At 47.1% G+C, this 20,305-nt stretch overlaps 2 protein-coding genes across 2 annotated transcripts in view; one reads left to right on the top strand and one right to left on the bottom strand.

The window, feature by feature from the left end:
* LOC149353843 (uncharacterized) overlaps window positions 1-20,305 on the top strand; it is a 615,886-nt gene that overhangs the window by 511,055 nt on the left and 84,526 nt on the right. The window lies entirely within an intron of this gene.
* LOC149353844 (uncharacterized) overlaps window positions 1-20,305 on the bottom strand; it is a 44,535-nt gene that overhangs the window by 10,353 nt on the left and 13,877 nt on the right. The window contains exon 4 of the mRNA XM_089585138.1: window positions 16,505-16,801. Coding sequence (XP_089441264.1) covers window positions 16,505-16,801 — 297 coding nt within the window. The remainder of the gene's footprint in view (window positions 1-16,504; window positions 16,802-20,305) is intronic.

Below are 20,305 nucleotides of genomic sequence, written 5' to 3'. Positions count from 1 at the left end.
ATACACACGCAGGGAATTTAAGCGTCCAAAACCACAAGATGTCCAAGAAAGTTCAGAGGTCCATACGCGCGGGGGAAGCACGCCGGATGAAAAATTAGCGCACAAAAGATCGCGCACAAACATCGCGCACAAATGACGCGCACAAACGTAAAGCGCGAACAACGCGCACAAACCTCGCGCTCGAACAGAACGACGTGCGAACAGAACGCGCACAACACAGGCGCGCCACACACAGGAGCCGCACACACATAGCCACACACAGGAGCAGGAGCCGCACCGACACACGGCCCCTGCCTGCGACGATGAAGCGGGTGGACCAGCGCCGAGGGAACTGGTGCTCCTCCAGCGACACGAGGTCCACGCAGGTTTGGGCCAACATGTGTGCACGTACCCGCTGTAAAATGGGGTACATGGCCCTCTGTGGTCGTCCTTCGCCACACCTCTCTGGCGCCACAGCACGATCGAATGCCCCGACGCAAAGTAGCAGGCGTACGAAAGGATCGCGAAACCTGGAGTTGGGGCCGAGGGTCGCTCCGAACATTCGAGACATGAGGACCCAAAATGTCCTGGCTACAGAACACTCAAAGAGCGCGTGCGGTAAGGTTTCTACTAGGCCACATTGCGGACATCGGTTGGAGGGGGCCACGCCCCAAGCCGCCAGGCGATCTGCCGTAGGCAGGGCCCGCCAGCCCCGCAACCAGCCAAAGTCTCGCACGTACGTCAGGTCCCGCCATCGCACCTCTCTGCTAAACGCCAATTTCTCCTGTGGGGCTTCTTTTATGGCCAGGACCTCGCATGCCCGAGAGGCGGGAGTTGAAATAAGCTCCACCTCTGGCAGCGCTGCGGAGAGGGACCTGAGCGTCTGACAGACTCGCTGGAAAAACCGAGGCTGCTGGAAGGCTGTCGGGCCGACACTCTGCTCGGGGAGGAAAAGGGAGCGTGACGTACCGAGTAAGTATGACAGGAGCGCCCTGCCCGGGTAGCCCGCCTGGTTAGCCAGCTCGCTGGTCACCCGCAAAGCAAGCACGTTGCAGAATGGGGGCAGGTGGGGAATGCTGAATCCCCCCATGTTAGTAGGAAACCGGAGGAGCGCGCGCGCTACAGACTCCGTCTTTCCTGCCCAAAAGAACGAGCCACATAAAGTGGCCAAACGGCGCGTGAAGGTGTGGGGTGGGTGGGCGACGCGAGCAGAGTGGGGCGCACACCGATGCGCGGATTATGAATGCGCGCTCTGCGAGGGAGAGACGGAAACGCGCCGCCACGGACAACCGTTTCTCAGCGGTCTCTTTAAGCCGGGTCCACGTCTCGCGAGCCGGCTCGCCGGACGCGAGGAAATAAACCCCTAGAACCTTCACGGCCGAAACCCACTCTACGTCACGCAACAGGTCTGAGGAGAACGCGCCAAAACGCAACGCTCTACTCTTGCCCCTGTTCAGCAGGGCGCCGGACCGCTCACTGTACACTTGAAACAGCCGCAAAAACGCTACGTAGCTCTCCTCGTCCCGCAGGAACAGGGACACATCGTCGGCGTATGCCGAGACCTTAACCTGGCCGTGGACCGGCAGCGGGAAACCGCGCACGGACGGGCTCGCGGCGATTCGACGCAACAGTGGGTCGAGGCATAGAACGAAAAACATGGGCGACAAGGGGCAGCCCTGCCTAGTCCCTCTGGAAACACAAAAAGGAGCGCTGATCGCTCCGTTAACGGTCAGGCGGGCCGTAAGCCCCGAGTAGAGGAGCCTGACTCTATCTACGAAGGCTGATGGAAAGCTAAAAGCCTCGAGCACACCCAGCAGGTACCGGTGCTCGATACGGTCAGAAGCTTTGGACTGGTCAAGCGAGACAAAACAGCCCGGGATCCCCGCTCTCGAGGTGAATGTGAACAAGTCACGAGTAAGTGCGAGAGCAGAAAACACCGAACGGCCCGGCACGCTGCACGTTTGCACTGGGTGACCACCGAGGGCAGAATCGCGCTCAGCCTGTTCGCCAGCAGTGACGCCACGATCTTGTAGTCTGCGTTGAGAAGAGTGATCGGACTCCACGCCTGCGGGTCAGATGGGCACCCGCCCGGCTTCAGAATGAGCGTGACTCGGCTCTCTCTGAAAGGCTCTGGTCGAGCTCCGTCCGTCAGAAAGCTGTTGACCATATCGAGCAGAGGACCCTCTAAAACATCGGACAGCTTCGCATAGTAACTGACGGGGATACCGTCAGGTCCGGGGGCCGAGGCAGCATTCATTCTAGCTACTGTGGCGCGGAGCTCGTCTGGCGTCGCCGGCGCGCAGAGCAGCTGCGAGAGCTCGTCCTGGACTGCGGGGAGATACGGAAATGTCATATCTGGTTTGATATGAAAAAATCCAGATATGAACAAATAGGGAATTGGGCATATAAGGTCTTATATGAATATACGGGCGTATATAGCCTGATATGCCCAATTCCCTATATATCCATATCATGACCGAACTCATATATGACAATATATGAATATATCTGGCATATATGACCTGATATGCCCAGTTCCCTATATATTCATATCATGATTGAACTCATATAAGGATATATCTGGCATATATGGCCTGATATGCCCAATTCCCTATATATCCATATCATGATTGAACTCATATATGGATATATCTGGCATATATGGCCTGATATGCCCCATTCCCTATATATCCATATCATGATTGAACTCATATATGGATATATCTGGCATATATAGCCTGATATGCCCAATTCCCTATATATTCATATATGGATTGAACTTATATATGGAAATATATGTATCTATTGTCCTTATATAGCCAGATATGTGCCATCCTTATATGACCATATCTGATGGAGCCCATATATGGGATTTCTATATATGGTCTTTATATACCCAGATACGGCCAAACCCGTATATAGCCATATCTGCGAACAGTCATGTATGGATGAATATACTTATATGGGCCATATATGGCCCCTGTATAAGGTTTGCAGTATTCAATAAAGAAAGAAATATAGATAAATCTGTATATGTCCATATTTGGCTGGACAAACCTTATATACTTTTGGTTAAATGTTAAGGGGAATTTCCCCTAAGGCGGAGCAGACTTCCATTAAGGTATTAATTACTTATTCGCATCCATCCAAGCACAGTCATACACCATGTCCCCAGACCAGGACGAATCTTTTTACGAAAGAGCAAAAGTTTCTGTGGAAGCTGTGTCGGGTCCCTTTGTAGCCGTGTGACTGCTTGGCGGAATGAAAATTAGTGATTACTCCCTTATTAAAGCCTTATAAGCTTTCATATGGAAATATATAATAAATGGCAGCCAATGTATATGTGCCCTCATACGGGGAGATCTACCGAAGGAGACGGTACAAAAAAAAATTGAAGAAATCCAACGATTTGCGGCGCGCTTCATCTGCAATCTCTGCAAGCACCTAGGCTCCCCTTCTCCAATGGTGCAGGCTGCTACTTTAGAACCACACCAGCATCACAGCCAGTAAAACTATTCTCATTCGAGTTCTTTACTGCTCGCTCTCAGTGACTGCCTGCAACAGCGCCGTGGCCTTCTATCACATTAGCCAATAAAGAGTGAACCTGGGGCATGGCGTCTCCAAACAGTGATGGAGGGCGGCCAAGCAAAAGATGTAATGAAATTAGTTACAACCATTGCAGAATGCTGTCATACATATGCCGTTATCGCCACATGCGGACGTAAGCGACTGTGCAGTACGTCCTTACCGCTACTACTTCAGATATGTAATGCAGCTTAAATTTTTGACGCAGATTTTTATTTTAAAACTTTGAGAGATACGTTGGTGCTGTGTAGGGGGTTATACAGCATGGTTAACATTATGTAAGCGATAAGCCTGATTTAATAGGTGACTAATTAACTAACATTAACTAATGAACATTTTATTTTGATTCTAAGGGGCAATATTATGTTGCGAAATTAAAGGCCGTCATCGTAAAAGGTGAGCCCAGTTTCTAACTTTTTTTTTTAATTGTTATAGGGGTTTGAAATATCGAGCGCCAGATTTTGCGCATTTCAAAGCTCGCTGAGTTGGTTTACCCGCATTGAAAATGCATAAAACTGTCGGTCACTTTTTTTATGCATCAAACACGGACACCGTTTGTGTATTTTATGATGTAGAAAAAGTTTCTTTGCATTCGGCGACGATACGACGCGCAGCGACGCGTTTATGAATATGCGAAGCGGACAAGGCAATAGACCTTTCCACAAATTCCGCCGCGCCACCAAGCGGCCGCGCAAAGCACTCTGGGAAAACGGAGCGCCGCGGCGCCCGCGGCGCCGCGCTCGCGTCTTTTCGTCCGTCTCTCCGACTGCGCCTGCTCACCGGAAAGCCTTCCTCTGCCATCTCGTCGCCATCGCTGTTTCTTATACCTGTGCTACATGGGAACGTTCGAATGACATCTGAGTCGAATGACATTCTAGAACTGGAATGACATTCGGACTCGACGGACGCGCGCGGTGCTACACGAAACCTTCCAAGCGCATTCGAAAGCCTCAGCTCGTTTTCAGTGTACAACGATGACGACGGCGGTGGTCACACTGCTCCGACAACTACACTATCACGGTCAACAGCAGCATGTGATTATAGTGAAATATCTAGGTTACTATTATATGATTGCAGTGGGACACGTTTTTCAGGCCAACGAGACCGACGAATCCGATCGGCGGACGGTCAGCCTTGTCGGCGGTTGAGCGAAAGCACGGTGATGAGACGGCGGTGCAAATATGTTCGCGCTTCTAAATGAGCGAAACGAACGGCCATATTTCACATGTGCAAACCTGAACAGTCACCAGCGATAAGCGCCTGCCAAATTAATTTTAGTCGACGATGACTCCCTTCCCTTCCGCGACGACTAGGCCTAGCGAGTCCGTAGGATATGATCTGTGATTGCGGCGGTCGTGATGAGCGAATCACTAGCTTTAGCGAATGAAAATGGTCACCGAGTGTAGCTTTGGCAATAGTGACCTGAAATTAATTATTGCTTACATCGCTGGGCACGCATATGATGAACGTGAAACGCCGGTGTGACCCAGACTGCCGAGCCGTGCTTTACGGCCAGCGGCAGTCGTCGCCGTCGCTAGCTTGTGGATAACAAGTTAGGCCGTTTCAATTAAAGCGAACGGTCGCCAAACATACTTCTGGATAAAGTAGTTTAAAATAAAGTACTGGTCACGTCGGAGGAAGCCGGGACAAAAAACGAGAAGCGCCGGTCCTGCGCGATGCCAACAGCCCGCGGTTGTTAAGTGTTTCTCAGGCGTGCGATCGCATGATCGCTTCCCACACATTATCGCACTGCATAAACAAGCACGGCTACAGCCGGTAAAAAAGAAAACAGGTTGATTAATAGAACTAAAGCGCCGATTGCGTTTTATGTCATGAGAACGAGTACTAACTGTTCGTACGCAGCGATGTAAACAACAGTATGAGTGCAGTTGTCCTCATGGCGCACTCCTGGGTAAATTTCATGCTGACGCGGTAAATGTTCACTGCTGTAATATATAATCTTCAAGCACTCCCTTAGACAGAACACGATCTATTTGCTAAACATGACACAGTTGGTTGACACAGTAAGCGTGACACAGTCGGATGTTGCGTTCCGCGGCCACGGATCACCAGCCGAGCACCAGCAGACGCAAAGACCGGCGTTCTCACAATGCGTGTATACACAGAGCCCTCGCCGCTCATGTGCCCATGGTGGTGGTGAATAACTTTATTCATAAAAGCCCCCCCCCCCCCCAAAAAAAAAAAAAACGAAAATTATGCAGCAGCATTACGGGCGGCCTTCAGGCTGCCGGCTGTGGCGTCCTGGCCGTACCTAGTCGCGACGCCCTCTGCCCCGGTCACCAGCCGAAGTTGGAGATTCGCATGTGCCCATTGCTCTGCGTAATCACAGCAGGCGTCCGTTCCGCATACACTCGGTGTGGAAAGATCGTGGAGAGACGATCCATGTATCCCTTGCGCCCGCTAGTGTTGAAATGCGTACCACATATTTTGTGGTGTTTCGAAGGCTTCCACAGGGTAAATCGCCCTTGCGAACCTTGGCGATTTATCCTGCGCACCCATTCTAGCTTCAGCTTCTTGTCCTCGGGGAATACGTGGTATGAAATGTTGATGTCCTTTCTCGTGTTGTTACTACAGCTGGGCACGCAGCACCTTTGACCGCCACCGCGATTCTAATCTGCAGACATGTCGAATGTCTAAAAAAATCCCCACATAATTGCAGAAAGACTAAGAGATAACCACCACCGCAGTGCGCTCCAACATTTACAACGCGCACGAGAAGACGCACAACGCCTGAACACGGCGGCACAACACAGCAACACGCTTGACAGCAGACGACGCGGGCGGCGACCGCTCCTTTCTCCCATCATGCTTTGCGCGGATCCGCTAGGGGATGGCGCGGCGCTGCAATTTGTGGAAAGGTCTATTCACTGAGCTTGCAAGTGTGTACGTTCAGTATTTCGAACCACATTAACGATTACGAAAATTTAAAAGCTAAGGTTATCTTTTTTTACTGACGGCCTTCATTTTCGCGATACAGACTTACGCCCCAAAATCAAAATTATGAAAGCTGATTAGTTAAATATAATTAATCATTTTTCAGATTATTGAGCTCTATTACGTACATAATGCCCGTCTTGCTGTACGGTCCACCGTCACTGACCAAACCGACATATCTCTCGCACTTTGTAAAATAAAAATGTGTAAACGTTAAAAAATGTCGACCAATACATCTCTAAGTGCTGCTTTAAATTGAAAAACCGCTCGGTTTTATGCTGCTCTAAAGCTCCTGATAATCTTATAGCATAGGTAACACAATTACCACACAGAAATTGCGCAGGAAATTTTATTGGGGTACATTTAATGATCTTGTGGTTCTATAGTTCTGTATGCTTCTTATCGTCGATGCTTTTCTTTCTCGCTCCTTATTTCGCTGAGTTTAGTGCCCACGGCCAGCAACAGCAGCTTTCCGGAGAGCTCCCGCCCCTTCTTCGTCGGCAGGGCCGTTGTGTAGGCTGCGTGGGAGATAATTTAGAGCGATCATGATATAAATCTGCGCAGAACTTGTGCACATGGCCACAGTAGCATAAGTCGAAGAATTATGCACTGAATCCGAGACACCCTACCGTAAAATCTATTGTGGGATATTAAAGGTGCCCTGCGACGTACATAAAGCATGGGTTCTTTAATCTTTGTATGCAGAGTAAGGGACATTGTGAGTCCTGAACGCGCAATGAGATCACCGAAATCATAATATTTGATATTTTAATCTTCGCTAGAAATGCTTGTTTCGAGCCGATGGTGTCGCAACGCGGCGGCCATTTGCGGCAGCGGAAATGAGGTAGCATCCAGATAGGGCGCTGCCTTTCTCATTGGTTGGGCGTCCAGTTTGCATATTGTTCCTTCATACTTGCGAAATGGATCCAAAATAGTTTGTCTCTGAGTACTGAAAGCTTTTTCGCATGCCACAAAAACTGGAAAGAAGCAGGGAAAGCGAACGAAAACTAACAAGAATACAGCTAGGGGCGACACTTTCCATTCCGCTTCAAACCTTCATGGCGGCCAGCGCTGTTCAAATAACGTTGGCTCAGACCAGAAAGCGCGCGCGGCCGTGACCATACCAAGACGGCAGCAAAAAAAAAGCCAGTCGAAACACCTTGCCCAAAATTGTGAAGAGAAAGGCCGGACAGGAGACGGGAGTCGAGTTTGGGGGAGGGGGGCTACCGCTGACAGTCCGACTAAAAAAAAACTTCGGGGAGCTTCCTTTGTCGTTAGTCACCCCTGCCCTGACTACGGCGTCGCGTACAGGGGGAAGACGCCGTCAAAATGCGAGGCTGTCTACAGCCCCGACAAAGCAACAACTGCATGCACGCTTCCGCTGCGTGGGCGCTAGGCGCGGTTCTGATTGGTAGCGCCCAATCTCCGTACTGGGTGAGTGAAATGGGAGAGTGTAATGCGTTTTCGTCTGAGCTTTTCATTTTGAATTTTCAGAGTGGAATAACTTTCGCTTGCATGCTCCGATTTCAATAATTCTTTTTGCTCTGGTCTCTAGAACGCATGATGAATCTATTTAATAATATTAACTGGTACAGAGCAAATCATCGCGATGCCCCTTTAAAAGCTTAGTCTCATGCTTTTTTTCGGGCTTTACCATTAAAGTTTCCTGGCACAACCGCGAACGGAAACAGGTATACACCAATTGTTTCTGAAACACGTTCGTTCGCACTAACCACCCGAAATAAAACGCGTACCGCTCTTCATTCCACTGCTCCTGCTCAGCTGTAGAGCGCAAGCCTTGTGGGAAACGTAATGGGGCCATTGTAACCTAATTGGATACTCAGAACGCAGCAATGCTGATCCCGTGTTGAAATAGAACTAGCACTATTACTTACGACAGTGAAAAGGGTTCAGTTCCTGATACGTGCATATGACAGAATCCATGACAGGTTGTTGTCTACGTCTCGTTACTTAGAAAATACATCCCTAACTAGCCCCGCAATGTGCTTAGCGAGGTTAGTCTATGTTTTTTGCGTTACACAATTCATATCATGCACTTGAACTACCGCTGGCAGCAACGCAACTCGGTGGCGGTAAAAATTTCGCTACTGAAAAATGAGAGATTACTCTTCGACTGCACATAGCCCAGCTTACAAATAAATCATGCATTATGATACCATTTAGCTTAATTTATAGCCCTATCATCGAAAACTGCCGACAGCATTGACAAAGGTAAACAACAAAGCAATACGGGAAAAACAGTAAATGGTTGTTCACGCTTACCTGAAATATTGATGATTGCAGGTTCACAGAAACCTTGGTATTTCCCGCTCACTTGCACCCTGGATCCTTCCGATGGCTCATCATCCCATGCATGCTTGGCGCAGGTCATTTTAACGACGTCAAAAGTGTCTTCTTCCTCAAAACGCACAAGTTTGGCGCTGTACCATGATTTCAAAGGGAAAACAAGTGGATGCAACAACGGGTATAACCGGAAAATGCTCGCCCGGCAGGAAAGTGCGTAGCACACTGCCGAGTCCGGCTTCTAGCTCTGTGCAACAGACGACCGTCAAGGGTGGCGCCACCAATGCCTTCCTTAGCAGATATCTGTGCATATCTGTGCATGTCAGATATCGGCACCTGCGCACGGGCGCTCGCGCGCGCGTCAGAAGCGGGGTCCGGTTTACAACAATGGGAGGACCGCGGGGGCTCTCGGGGACTCTTTTTCTTCATGGCTTGAAGCTCTTTCAGCCTCCCCTAAATTTTCCTGGAATCCTTGCAGCTCCCAGACCATCTCTTGTTCACGGCTTGACATTTTTTTTTCAGTCGGCTCCCGAGGGGGAGCGAGCCAGCACCACGAGCATGGAGGTTCATGCCACTTTTCGACGCCCGTCGCGGCGCGTGCTGGGCGCGCAGGCGCTTCGCGTGTATGCCTTGGAAGTGTCCATCGAGATGGGGCTTTATATCGCGTGTATCTTTATCAAAATAAATATAACTAACGATACCCCTGCTGCGTCGTGTTTTCGGATCACTCTGTAGAACGTATTATGTAAACTGAACCGAATAAATATTTCGTCCTATCTACATAAACCAAAGAGAGGCTTGATTGAGACCTGTTATATTCGAAGTGATTGTTAAAGCGAATTTCGAAAATCGCTAGCTCTCTGCTCCTTGTGTTGGACACTGCGCAATGAATTCGACCATACATCACGTCAGATACATCACAAAGGTCCCAATCGCCTTTCCTAGAGATTGATACGATGCGCAGCTTGACGTTTGCATTCGCTCGCAGATTTAGCATCTGCTTGTTCCGCAGATTCGGCACCCCATGCGTGAGCGGTCTTCTCTTCTTGTTGTGGCACATAATCACGTCATTTTACATGTTTGTTGCTTTAGGACAGGGTGGATTACGGGAACGTTTCAGCTGGTTATCAAAGGTAACGGCGCGCCTTCTCTATCAAATATGTAGCCAGTCAAACGGCAATTTCCGTTTTGGACAAATAGGTTTCATGCGTTTTTTGCACACATAAATGATGTTGTGAAGGTGCGGTTTCACAATTTATATTAAGAAATGATTAGCGGTACACCACAGCGGTTTCTGTATGCAAGTTATTCGGCGAAGCGGCCGTATAGTGTGGTGGAATTATCGCCGTTAATTTCCTAACAAACCTCTTAAAATTCTAATTACTTGTTGAGGCTTAAGTGCTTGTTTTTGTGAAAACACAGGCAGTCATTGTGTTAGGGCGTTATCTTTGCCTGAATTTTTCAAAAAACGACGGCGTTCTGAGGTATCTTCAGTGTCCGGTTAAATCGACGTGATTACGACCTGACTAGAGTGACCAAGGGCGCCAAACTTTTCCCTGGTGTGATGACCAGGTGCATCTCGTGATGTTTCTTCGATTTCTCTTGCCTGGAATGAAACAAAACACTTTTCAGCTTCATCTAGTGCTCGTCGTCATGAACACACAAAACTGAGCAACAAATGCCTTCTTCCAGGGAACAGCAGTTAGCATACTTCATTGGAACAATTAGATCGCTGGTATATACTGTTTTCCATGCATAATTGCACGGATTGGGTCGGAATTTTAATTTTTTTGAGGGGGGGGGGATTTGTGTGCGCTGTACTCCATTGCAGCACACAACAACATGTTGTAGTTCTTTAAGGAGAAGCAGAAGGCTGCAACGGCTATAAGAACTGAATTGCCTGATCTTAGGGTCGCTTTTCACTCCAAAGTTGAAGACGGGGATCGTCATCATCGTCATCCGTGATAATTTTACAAGACAAAGAACCCTACCATCGACCACCGATTAGCTGTTGTTGAATTCAGTCGGGCAGGGTCAGGCTACCCTTGTTTTTTGTCACATCTGCACATCAGACATTCCATAAGCTTTGACTGTGACTCGTTGCCCTTGGAGTCCACTCTGCCACTCTAAACGCCGACCTTTGTTCGGCTCGTTACTTGGCCACCCTAAGCTCATTTTTTCCGCATTTTGTTAGTGCTAAGATATGGATGACACCAGTTTGTTCTGTAATACTCTAATCGCTCCCCTTGACGTTATCGCTAGTATTTTCCTTGCCATGTCCAATGCGTGTTACACGGCTGCTTGAAATCCCGTCGAACCGATCGCCACTCGAGTCGACAGAGCTTTACGGTAAAATGAGAAAAAGATATCTTAGCGGAAAGTTGAGCACTCAGAGGCTCTTCGGCGTCCGGCCGACATTCGACGGTTTCAAATGCTTACGAAATGCGAACAGAGACCGCCCCTGTCATTGGCGGTGGCTGTTATCTTGCCTCAGAGCCGCGTCCCGCAACTGCTTCGGCCCTCTTGATTTCGACATCTGCTGCTGACTTGTTTCTTCTCCTCTTTGTTTAGCACACTGCTTGCGTTGTCGCTAATTTAGTACTTCAAGTTAATGACTCGTCATTCAGCATTTACAGCGTGCGCGTGAAATTTCAGCGGGAATACACACAAATGTCGACTGCACTGCAGTACCACCGTTGTCTGCATACCTGTTATCGTTTGTATATGGCATAAAACGCAAGCTATGTTGAATATTCTCTTTCTGATGCGCGGATTGTAACTATGCTTGTTTACACAGCATGATCACTGCAAGAAGACCGGATGATTGCGACGAAACACCTGATAGCCGGAGAACTGGCGCTTCCCGGTCGTGGTAGATCCGCTTTCTTCCATACCACAAATACTCGGTGCTGAACTGCTTTATCCAGAAGCATGTTCGACGATTGATCGCATCAATGAAAATGATCTGATTTGTTATCCACGAGCGGCGCCAGTGGTCGACTGTTGACAGCTCCCTAAAGCAATGCTCGGCATGCCGGGTGACACCGGCGCTTCCCGCTCGTTCTATTCGTCCTGCGATATCAGCAATCCTCCGCTAAGGGTTGCAGTTTCCAAAACTTCACTTATGACCATTTGCATTCGCCAAAACTTGTGTATTCGCTCTCCACAAAAGCCGAGACCACATACGCGAACAATGCGGACTAGCGCTTATTCGTCGAAAGCAAGGGTCTCATCGAAGCAGCTCATGACGGCGCTGGAGAGCTCGGAAAGCGCCGTGATATGGTCTGGTTGCGTGCACAATGGACTTCAATTCAAGAGACAAAAGCTATCTTTCTATGATTTAGTATTTTTTTGAGGAAATATGGGGAGTCATCATACTAAGAAGCAAACAGAATGAGCGTGAGCGTCAGGTTCATTATAAGTAGGATCGGCTATACAATCCAGCCGGAATGAAACGCGAACACGCATATCGCCTTCTTTTTCTACATTGCAGAGAAGTATTCACTTGGAGCCAGTTAAAAAATATGTACTTGGGTAGATCCTTCACCCAGACACAGGAATCAGCCTAGTTCTGTACAACAGCTGAAAGTATACAGGCAAAATATTTTGTTTTGTTCACATGGGCTGTTCGCTTGCCTTGCTGTAGACGGAACAAAATGGGCTGTTAACATCTTTTCATTTCATTTCATTTCATTTATTGTTCCCTTAAAGGCCCGAAGGCATTACATAAGGGGGGGAGGGCACATATTGGTTTACAACGGCGATGATGGGAACATGCATAACAATAAAAAGAACAAACATACAAACAAACATAAAAGGGGTTGTAGTCACATCAGGGTTTCCCAGCAGGTTATACATCATTCATTAAAGATATATGAAGCAATACTTGCTACAAAGAGCGCAGAAGTGATCAAGATCTATGTCAGGTGAATTTTTATTTTCTCGCGGAATGTTTTGTGATCAGTGCATGCAGCGATGTCGTTAGGCAGTGAATTCCATAGTGCTATTGCGTTGGGGAAAAATGAGTTGTTGTAAGCAGACGTGTGGCCACTGATGCGTGCTATCGGGTTACCGTGACTAAGCCGGGAGGACGTTCGTAGTGGGGCGGTTAATAGAGCGTGCCGTGATCTTGTGTTATGATAAAATGTATGAAGTAAGCATAGGCGGGAAACGACGCGGCGTGATTCCAGTGTTGAGAGACGGAGGGACTGCTTGAGGGCGGTGACACTGGCTTCTCTTGAGTAACATGAAGTGATGAACCGAGCTGCACGATTTTGGATCGATTCCAATTCGATGGTGAGATACGATTGCCATGGGTGCCAGATGGATGATGCATACTCTAATTTTGGCCGCACAAATGTTTCATACGCGAGTTGTTTTATGTTAGGGGATGCAGATTTCAGATTCCTTCTCAGGTAGCCAAGTGTGCGTGAAGTGTCGGAGCAAATGGTTCTAATGTGGGTTACCCAAGAAAGTGTTGATGTGAGATGTACACCTAGATATTTATAAGATTTTGCAACGGTTATAGGGACTGATGAAATGCTGTAAGTGTGATTCGTCAATGTGTGTTTGTGAGTGAAGGACAACGATTTGCACTTAGAAAGATTTAAAGGCATCTGCCATTTTTCACACCATGATGCAATAAAGTCAAGGTCCTGTTGCAAAGTGAGGTTATCGGTTGGGCTAGTTATTGCATTATAGATGACACAATCATCCGCAAAGAGTCGCAATTTGCATTGAATATTAGAGGGCAGATCGTTGATGTATATTAAGAAGAGTAATGGTGATAACCCGGCCCCTTGAGGGACACCAGATGTTACATCTGTTAAGGGTGACTGGATGTTATTGGCGGACGTGAACTGCGAGCGTCCTTTTAGAAAATGTTCGAGCCAGCGTATCAGATTGGCAGGAATTCCCAGGAACGAAAGTTTCGCAAGCAGATGATTGTGAGGTACGCGATCAAATGCCTTTGAGAAGTCTAAGAAGATTGCATCTATTTGGAGGTTATCGTCTATGGCCTTAAGGATGTCTTGGGTGAACTCTGCCAGTTGGGTTTCGCATGAAAATGATTTCCTGAAGCCATGCTGATGAGGATAAAAGAAATTAATTTAATCAAGGTGTGACATTAAGCTTGATGATATAATGTGCTCTAGAAGTTTAGAAGATATGCTAGTAAGGGATATTGGACGATAGTTAGCTGGGCATGCGCGGTCACCTGTTTTGAAAATGGGAACAATTTGGGCTATCTTCCAATCGTCAGGAATGATTCCGGTGTCTAATGATTGGGTAAATATTAGGTGTAGTATCTGGCTTGATAATGATAGAGTGTTTTTAAGTAGTTTACTGTTTATTTGGTCACATCCTGCAGATGATGAGAGCTTGAGTGAACTGATTAATTTCGAGATTCCTTCGGGGCTAATGTGAATTTCCGGCATTTCTTTTTGACTATTGGTTTGCAAAACTGTGGGTGTAGAATTGCTGACAGGCGAAAACACAGATGAGAAGTAGTCATTTAAAAGTTTTGCGCATTGATTAGTATCAGCTGGTTCGCCATCAGGTCCTACAAGATCGAACCGATTAGATTTATGTTTAGGGGAGAGGATACGCCAGAATTTTGTGGGATTTGTTCTGAGAATGGATAGCAAGTCAACCGAGAAAAATTTATCTTTCGCAGCACTCAATTCACTTAAATATTTACTCGCGCAGGCGTGGTATCTTTCCCATGCTTCTTGTTTTTGGCTTAGTTTAGCGGAACGATAAAGCCGTTTTTTCCTACTAAGAAGGTGCTTCAAGTTTTTGTTAAACCAAATATTGTTGGAATCTGATTTGACGACAATGGTTGGGTTGTACTTATGTTTTAGTCGCAGCATTGTTGACTTGTAACTTTCCCAGTTTTCGTGAACTGTGTTGGTTAGATAAGAACCTAGGAAGTGGGTGAAAAATAATGAAAGTTCCTTATTTATGGAATCGAAGTTACCTCTCTTATAGTCGGTGATTAATTTTTTCGTAGGTGATCGCCTACTTGAATGTAATGACGCGCAAATGTGCAGAAACATGTGATCGCTGAGGCCCGGAAGCAGAGTTACACTGTGAATGTTTTCTGGGCAAGATGTCAGTAACAGATCAAGAGTGTGAGCATCTCTTGTGGGGCGTGTGATGGCTTGATGCAGGTTGAAGTCCAGTGTTAAGTCAAGAAATTGTTTCGATTCTTTGGAAGGTGAATGACTAGAAACAGAGAGGGAAGCCCAGTTTATATGTGGGTAGTTAAAATCACCGAACAGAAAGATGTTCGAATTCAAATATGTGTTCTTAATCGCCGTTAATGCGTCATGAAGGGAGTCACAGAAGGATGATGAATCGCTGTCTGGTGGCCTGTAGCAAATGCCCCATATTTCTTTCCATCCAAAGTTGTGCACGCATACCCAGGTTAGTTCTAGTTTGGTGTCGTGACAGATGAGTGATGATGATAGGGTGTTTCGGATGGCGATAAGCACTCCTCCGCCCCTCCGTCCGCGCCGATCACGACGATAAAGAACGTAGTTCCCGTTTGAAGGGAGGATTTCAGTATCTTTCACGTCTTCGTGTAGCCACGTTTCTGTTAGTAGGACAATGTCAGCACCAGTGTCGTCGATAAGGCTGTGCAGTTTATCTCGTTTTGGTAAAATGCTCCGTATGTTAGTGAAGACGATATTGAGATGCTTGCAACGTGAAGGGTCGGGGCGATTTAGTGGCGTAGCATGTTTTGCGGGGTGTCAATCGGTGCTTTGTGATGGTTTTTCGGAGAGCTGCTCGGTTTGAGCACGACCAGCTGGCTGTTTTGCAGACTCAATTACGCTATCAGATACAGGGTCATACACATAGCATTTATGCCCTACATGAAGCTTGTCTACGTTGAGCTTGAATGCGCATTTTTTAGGCCGAATAAATTGTATCAATTTAGAGCGAGCGAGACGTGTGGCAAAAGCAAAATCTTCTCTGATTGCGTAACTTGTATCTTTCAGTTTGGGACCGCAGGCTAGGATGGTGTCCTTGGTTTTAAAGTGTGCTAATTTAACAATGATAGGACGTTTTTTTTTTCAGCATTAAATTTTCCTAAACGGTGGGCACGCTCGATGCTGGTTGGGTCCATCTCGATGTCAAGTTCATTCGAACAGAATGACAAGACTTTTGTTTCAGATTCTGCCCAGGATTCATTTTCAGTGTCTTCAAGGCCTAGGAAGAGCAAATTGTTTCGTCGCATTCGATTACTGGTATCAATACTTGCGGCCTTTAAGACTGCTATTTCGTGTTTAAGTTCGCCTGTTTCGTTAAGGTTGGTGTGTGTGCTCAAGTTCTGTTGGGATGTTTCCAGCGCAAGCACGCGGTTTGTTAGTGAGGATATTAACTTTTCATGTGTGATTTGGGTAGTACGTAGCTGTTTCAGCTCAGTACTGAAGGCTGCGTGTTGTTCCTCAAGGCGCTGCAGAGCGTCCAGGATAGCTTTATCATCTTTCTTGGGAGGGCCTGGGTTAAGTTCTACATCGCCTGACAGCAAGAGCAATAATCGCGACAACATTCCAAGCGCCAGCATGTCACAACTCAGACGCATAACACCACGCCAGTCGACAAAATTGGGGCACGACACCGCGACAAGGCAGCGGTTGCTACTTCGATATTCTTTAGAAGGGTTTAAGTAACCAACCTGGAACAGGAGGATGGCCGTAAACATGGTGCGGCGAACGGTGTCGGGCCCCAAGTGGCTGGCGCAGCTGCTTTGCTTAAGTAGTGCCCGATCCGGTCTTGTGACTGGTGACGTTGGCGATGCGGTATGTTGCCAGGCGAAGTGCTGTATTCGGGCTGGATTCGAGTTCGCGGCGACTGGAGGGGGTTCTAGCCAAGGCGGGTTCCACTTTTTAGCTCCACTCAGGGTGAAGGCGGTAGTTGAAGGCTGGTAATCCGAGGATGGGCACTCACTGGAAGGCAGCCAGCACGTCAGCATCTGGAACAGGAGGATGGCCGTAAACATGGTGCGGCGAACGGTGTCGGGCCCCCTCCTCCCGGCCCCCTCCGGGCCCCCTCCTCCGGGCCTCCGGGCCCCCTCCTGTCGGGCCCCCTCCTGACATCTGACCAGTAAATAATTTACATAGCATTTTTTTTTCTCACATTGTGTTTCGAATGGGGTTTTAATAGCCGAACGATGGCTGTGGTGTCCAAGTTAAGTATAGGCTCCATGCGCTGCAGTTTGGCGAGCACGAGTGACGTCATCTGGGTAACAGGGAAGGGGGACGGGGGGAATGTGGACGTCGCTCTCTCGCTCAGTTTGCAGTCAGCTAGGAGAGCGCCAAAATATTCCCTCCGAAAGCGAAAACAAACTTCGCTAATTATGCGTGGCTCGACCTACTGCTGTGTTTGTATATCGAAGATAAAATTACATCTCTTTCCATGGAGATCATGCATGCTTGCGCGTGCACATGAGGGTCCACTGGAACAAAGTATATTTTGGAACTAAATTCATGAGTGCAAACTGGGAGCGGATTTACATAGTCTGGGGTTTTTTCAATGTGCCATCACTGGTAGGAGTCTTAGGAGTTGCTTTGTTTCTTTGTAAAAGAGAAGGAATGCGCTGAGTAATAGGAGTGGTTTTGGGGGGCGTTCTTGGAGCGGGCATCTGTAGTTTCAGACTACGGTTTTTTATACATCTGTGTGGTTCAGCGGGTTAGGGCGGTTTTTTTTACATGCATGTGTGCGCGTTGTGGGTACGATGTCGTTTTTCTGTGCGTGCTTATGTAGTTTCTCACGATGTTTCGCTTAAAAGTTTTTCTGTATGGATTTGTATCACGTTGCATAGAGCAGTTTAATATTTTTATATTGATATTGGTGAATTCCCGCCATCTAAAACCATTTTCTGGATCAATAGAAAGAAAACTAGAAAGTGCATTACATTTTGTAAAGTAATTTATTGCATTTCACATCGCTAAACCCTTCCTGAAGTTTATCATCACAATGCGATACATCACGTCAAAATTCCTTTGCTGTCCCTAATTAAATGAATGCCCTGAGGAAATACCTAACACAAAAGTCCTGTAACATACTCAGCAAGAAATGCTTAGTCTTTTTGTTTACTTACACCCATGCTTCTTTGAGCGGAATACATGTGCATAAAGCAAAGCAGTGTTCATCCTGAGACATCCAGTATATAGCACTACCATTGTCTTTGTGTAGTAACGATGCGTTTTTCGCAATTCCAGCCGACCATGTTATGTATGCGGATGTTAGGTATGTGGCTGATTTCATTATGTGAGTCAATTAGACACCTGTTCTTCAAACTGTAAGGGCTCTTAAAGGAGTATGGACACCTAACTTTTGGGTGCGTGTTTTCTTCTTTGTAATGATGCGTGAGGCATTATTATACATGGAGTACCACGTGGTGTTCCTAGAACTGCTAAATAATTTATTATCGATTTTTTGTCTTGCTGTTTAAATTTCAATAACTTCACTACGAGTGGGACGTCAATGAGTGAGGCATGAAAAACTGCGATATAATAGCTGCGTCCTCGTTTTAATTCACCTAATGCTGGAGCCAGTCAGCCAGCTTCACTATCCGGACTTGTAAAGAATGTAAAACAGCGATTATATTGCACTTTTTTCATGCCTGCTGGTCATTTCCGAAATTCTGTGGGGACACGTCGCCGGCGGAGCGCATTGAGTCAGCAACGCCTCGACTGGTACCTGTGCTGCTCGCGCTGCTGACACTCTTTCTTTCATTGTGCGTACCTGCCGTCCTGCTCGTGGGTGCACAAAAGAGGGGTTGCCGCTCGTTGTGAGTCATGACTGGAATGCCGCGACGTTGAGAGAGGGGAGAAACGTATTGTTGTGTCGTTTGTTGCCACAATAGTTCTCACAACATCAACGGCCAAGAGCAGCCAGTGTAACTCTATAGATTTCCTGGACATATGTCCCACATTCCTGGAAAAAAAAAATCAATATTCGAAATTTGTAATCTACTGCTGAGGAAATTTTGGAGGTAATGGGGAGTCTTTTCGATGTGTAGCAAAATCTTGCAGAACTTTTCCATCGCTCGCATCGAGCGATAACAAAAACATTAATAGCAAGACAAAAAAAACAAAACCATGCACGCATGTCGACGGGAGGTTGGTATAGTGAAATCTTCCAGTGTATAAAAAAAAATGCGTTCATACACTTTTTCCCATTCAAAAATGGTTTTCCAGGGAATTGTCTGTTAAATGATTGAGAACGAGAGACGGCAAGCCTGGATAACTTCTGCGCGCAAGCTGAAGTAGGCGGTTTTCTCTTGCTAAATTGGTTTAGTATGTTGCGCGTGTATATTATTTCTGACGAATTTTCATTGTAGTTCACTAAGCATGCAGTATTTAGTCGTAGAGCTCACGCTAACGAAACTATTTTTTTTTCCTGTAAAGCCCTCCGCCGGTCAGGTAACGCAAACAAATATTTTGGAGGCTGACATCACAGCTGCGTTAGGCAGACGCGTGTGAGGCAAGGTCAGTGATCGCCTCATTGTTCCTTTGTGTGACGCCCGGCTCAATTTCCAAGTTATTTTGCTAGATGTAAAAAAATGTCTGATAGTAAAAGTAGTAAAGATATTAGCTTGCACATGAGTGAGCATTTGAATATAAGAGATGGCTCTGCAAATAAATTGTTTTGGGAATGCACGTGCGCTGCAATCGGCATTAAATTAAATGTACCAACCACTGCGTAGTGACTGACCAAACTATAGCATTTTTTCTCTTAGCCGTAAGCGAGCAGCTGGTAAGCACATTTCGCGCGTATTTTCGTTTTTGTTTTCAGCCTCGCCTATCTTTATTTTACGTCCAAATAAACACATACTCGTTCTTATTCGGCGAAAAACGTAAAGAAATTCAAACTATTTGGCCAAAAAAGTTGCGTACATCGAAGTGCTCAGCTATTCAACAAAATTAAGTATTTTGCGAAAATGACCGTGCCATAAAAAAAAGGTATTAAGCTCGAATTCCACGTCTTAAATGAACTTGCCATTTGCTTGCGACATACATGTCGGCGCAACGGTGACGGCGGTTTCGTCAAATATCTGCTCCACGAAGTGAACTTGATGCACTGTCAGTTCTCTTTTTTTTTCACGTTCGGCGCAGAAAAAAATTACCGACGATTACGTTACTTCCTAATGCGAAATTTGAGCGCAGCAAATAAGCTGTTTCACCTTTTCGATAGTGAGTCAACCCCAGCTGCGGAGTTGGTTTCAGGGACAACGCCGCCGATGCCGACACAAACAATATGATACCCTCGCTTCCGCAGCGCTAAGAACCAGGTCTAGCCGTGGGAAGGTGGTCACGTATTCGTCGACATGCCGGGGCCTACGTGAAATAACCGGCGCGTCGGCAACTGAAGAGCACCCTATCCGCCACACAAGAACAGGGGGGGGGGGGGGGGGGGGACCCTTTCCTCCTCTTTCTCCATGGCGGCGACGGTGTTCTATGCAGTCACGTTA

Source organism: Amblyomma mixtum, chromosome 3 (assembly GCF_055824585.1).
Source record: "Amblyomma mixtum isolate Tamu chromosome 3, ASM5582458v1, whole genome shotgun sequence".
NCBI classification, from domain to species: Eukaryota; Metazoa; Arthropoda; class Arachnida; order Ixodida; family Ixodidae; genus Amblyomma; species Amblyomma mixtum.
This window is presented reverse-complemented; position numbering and strand designations above follow the sequence as displayed.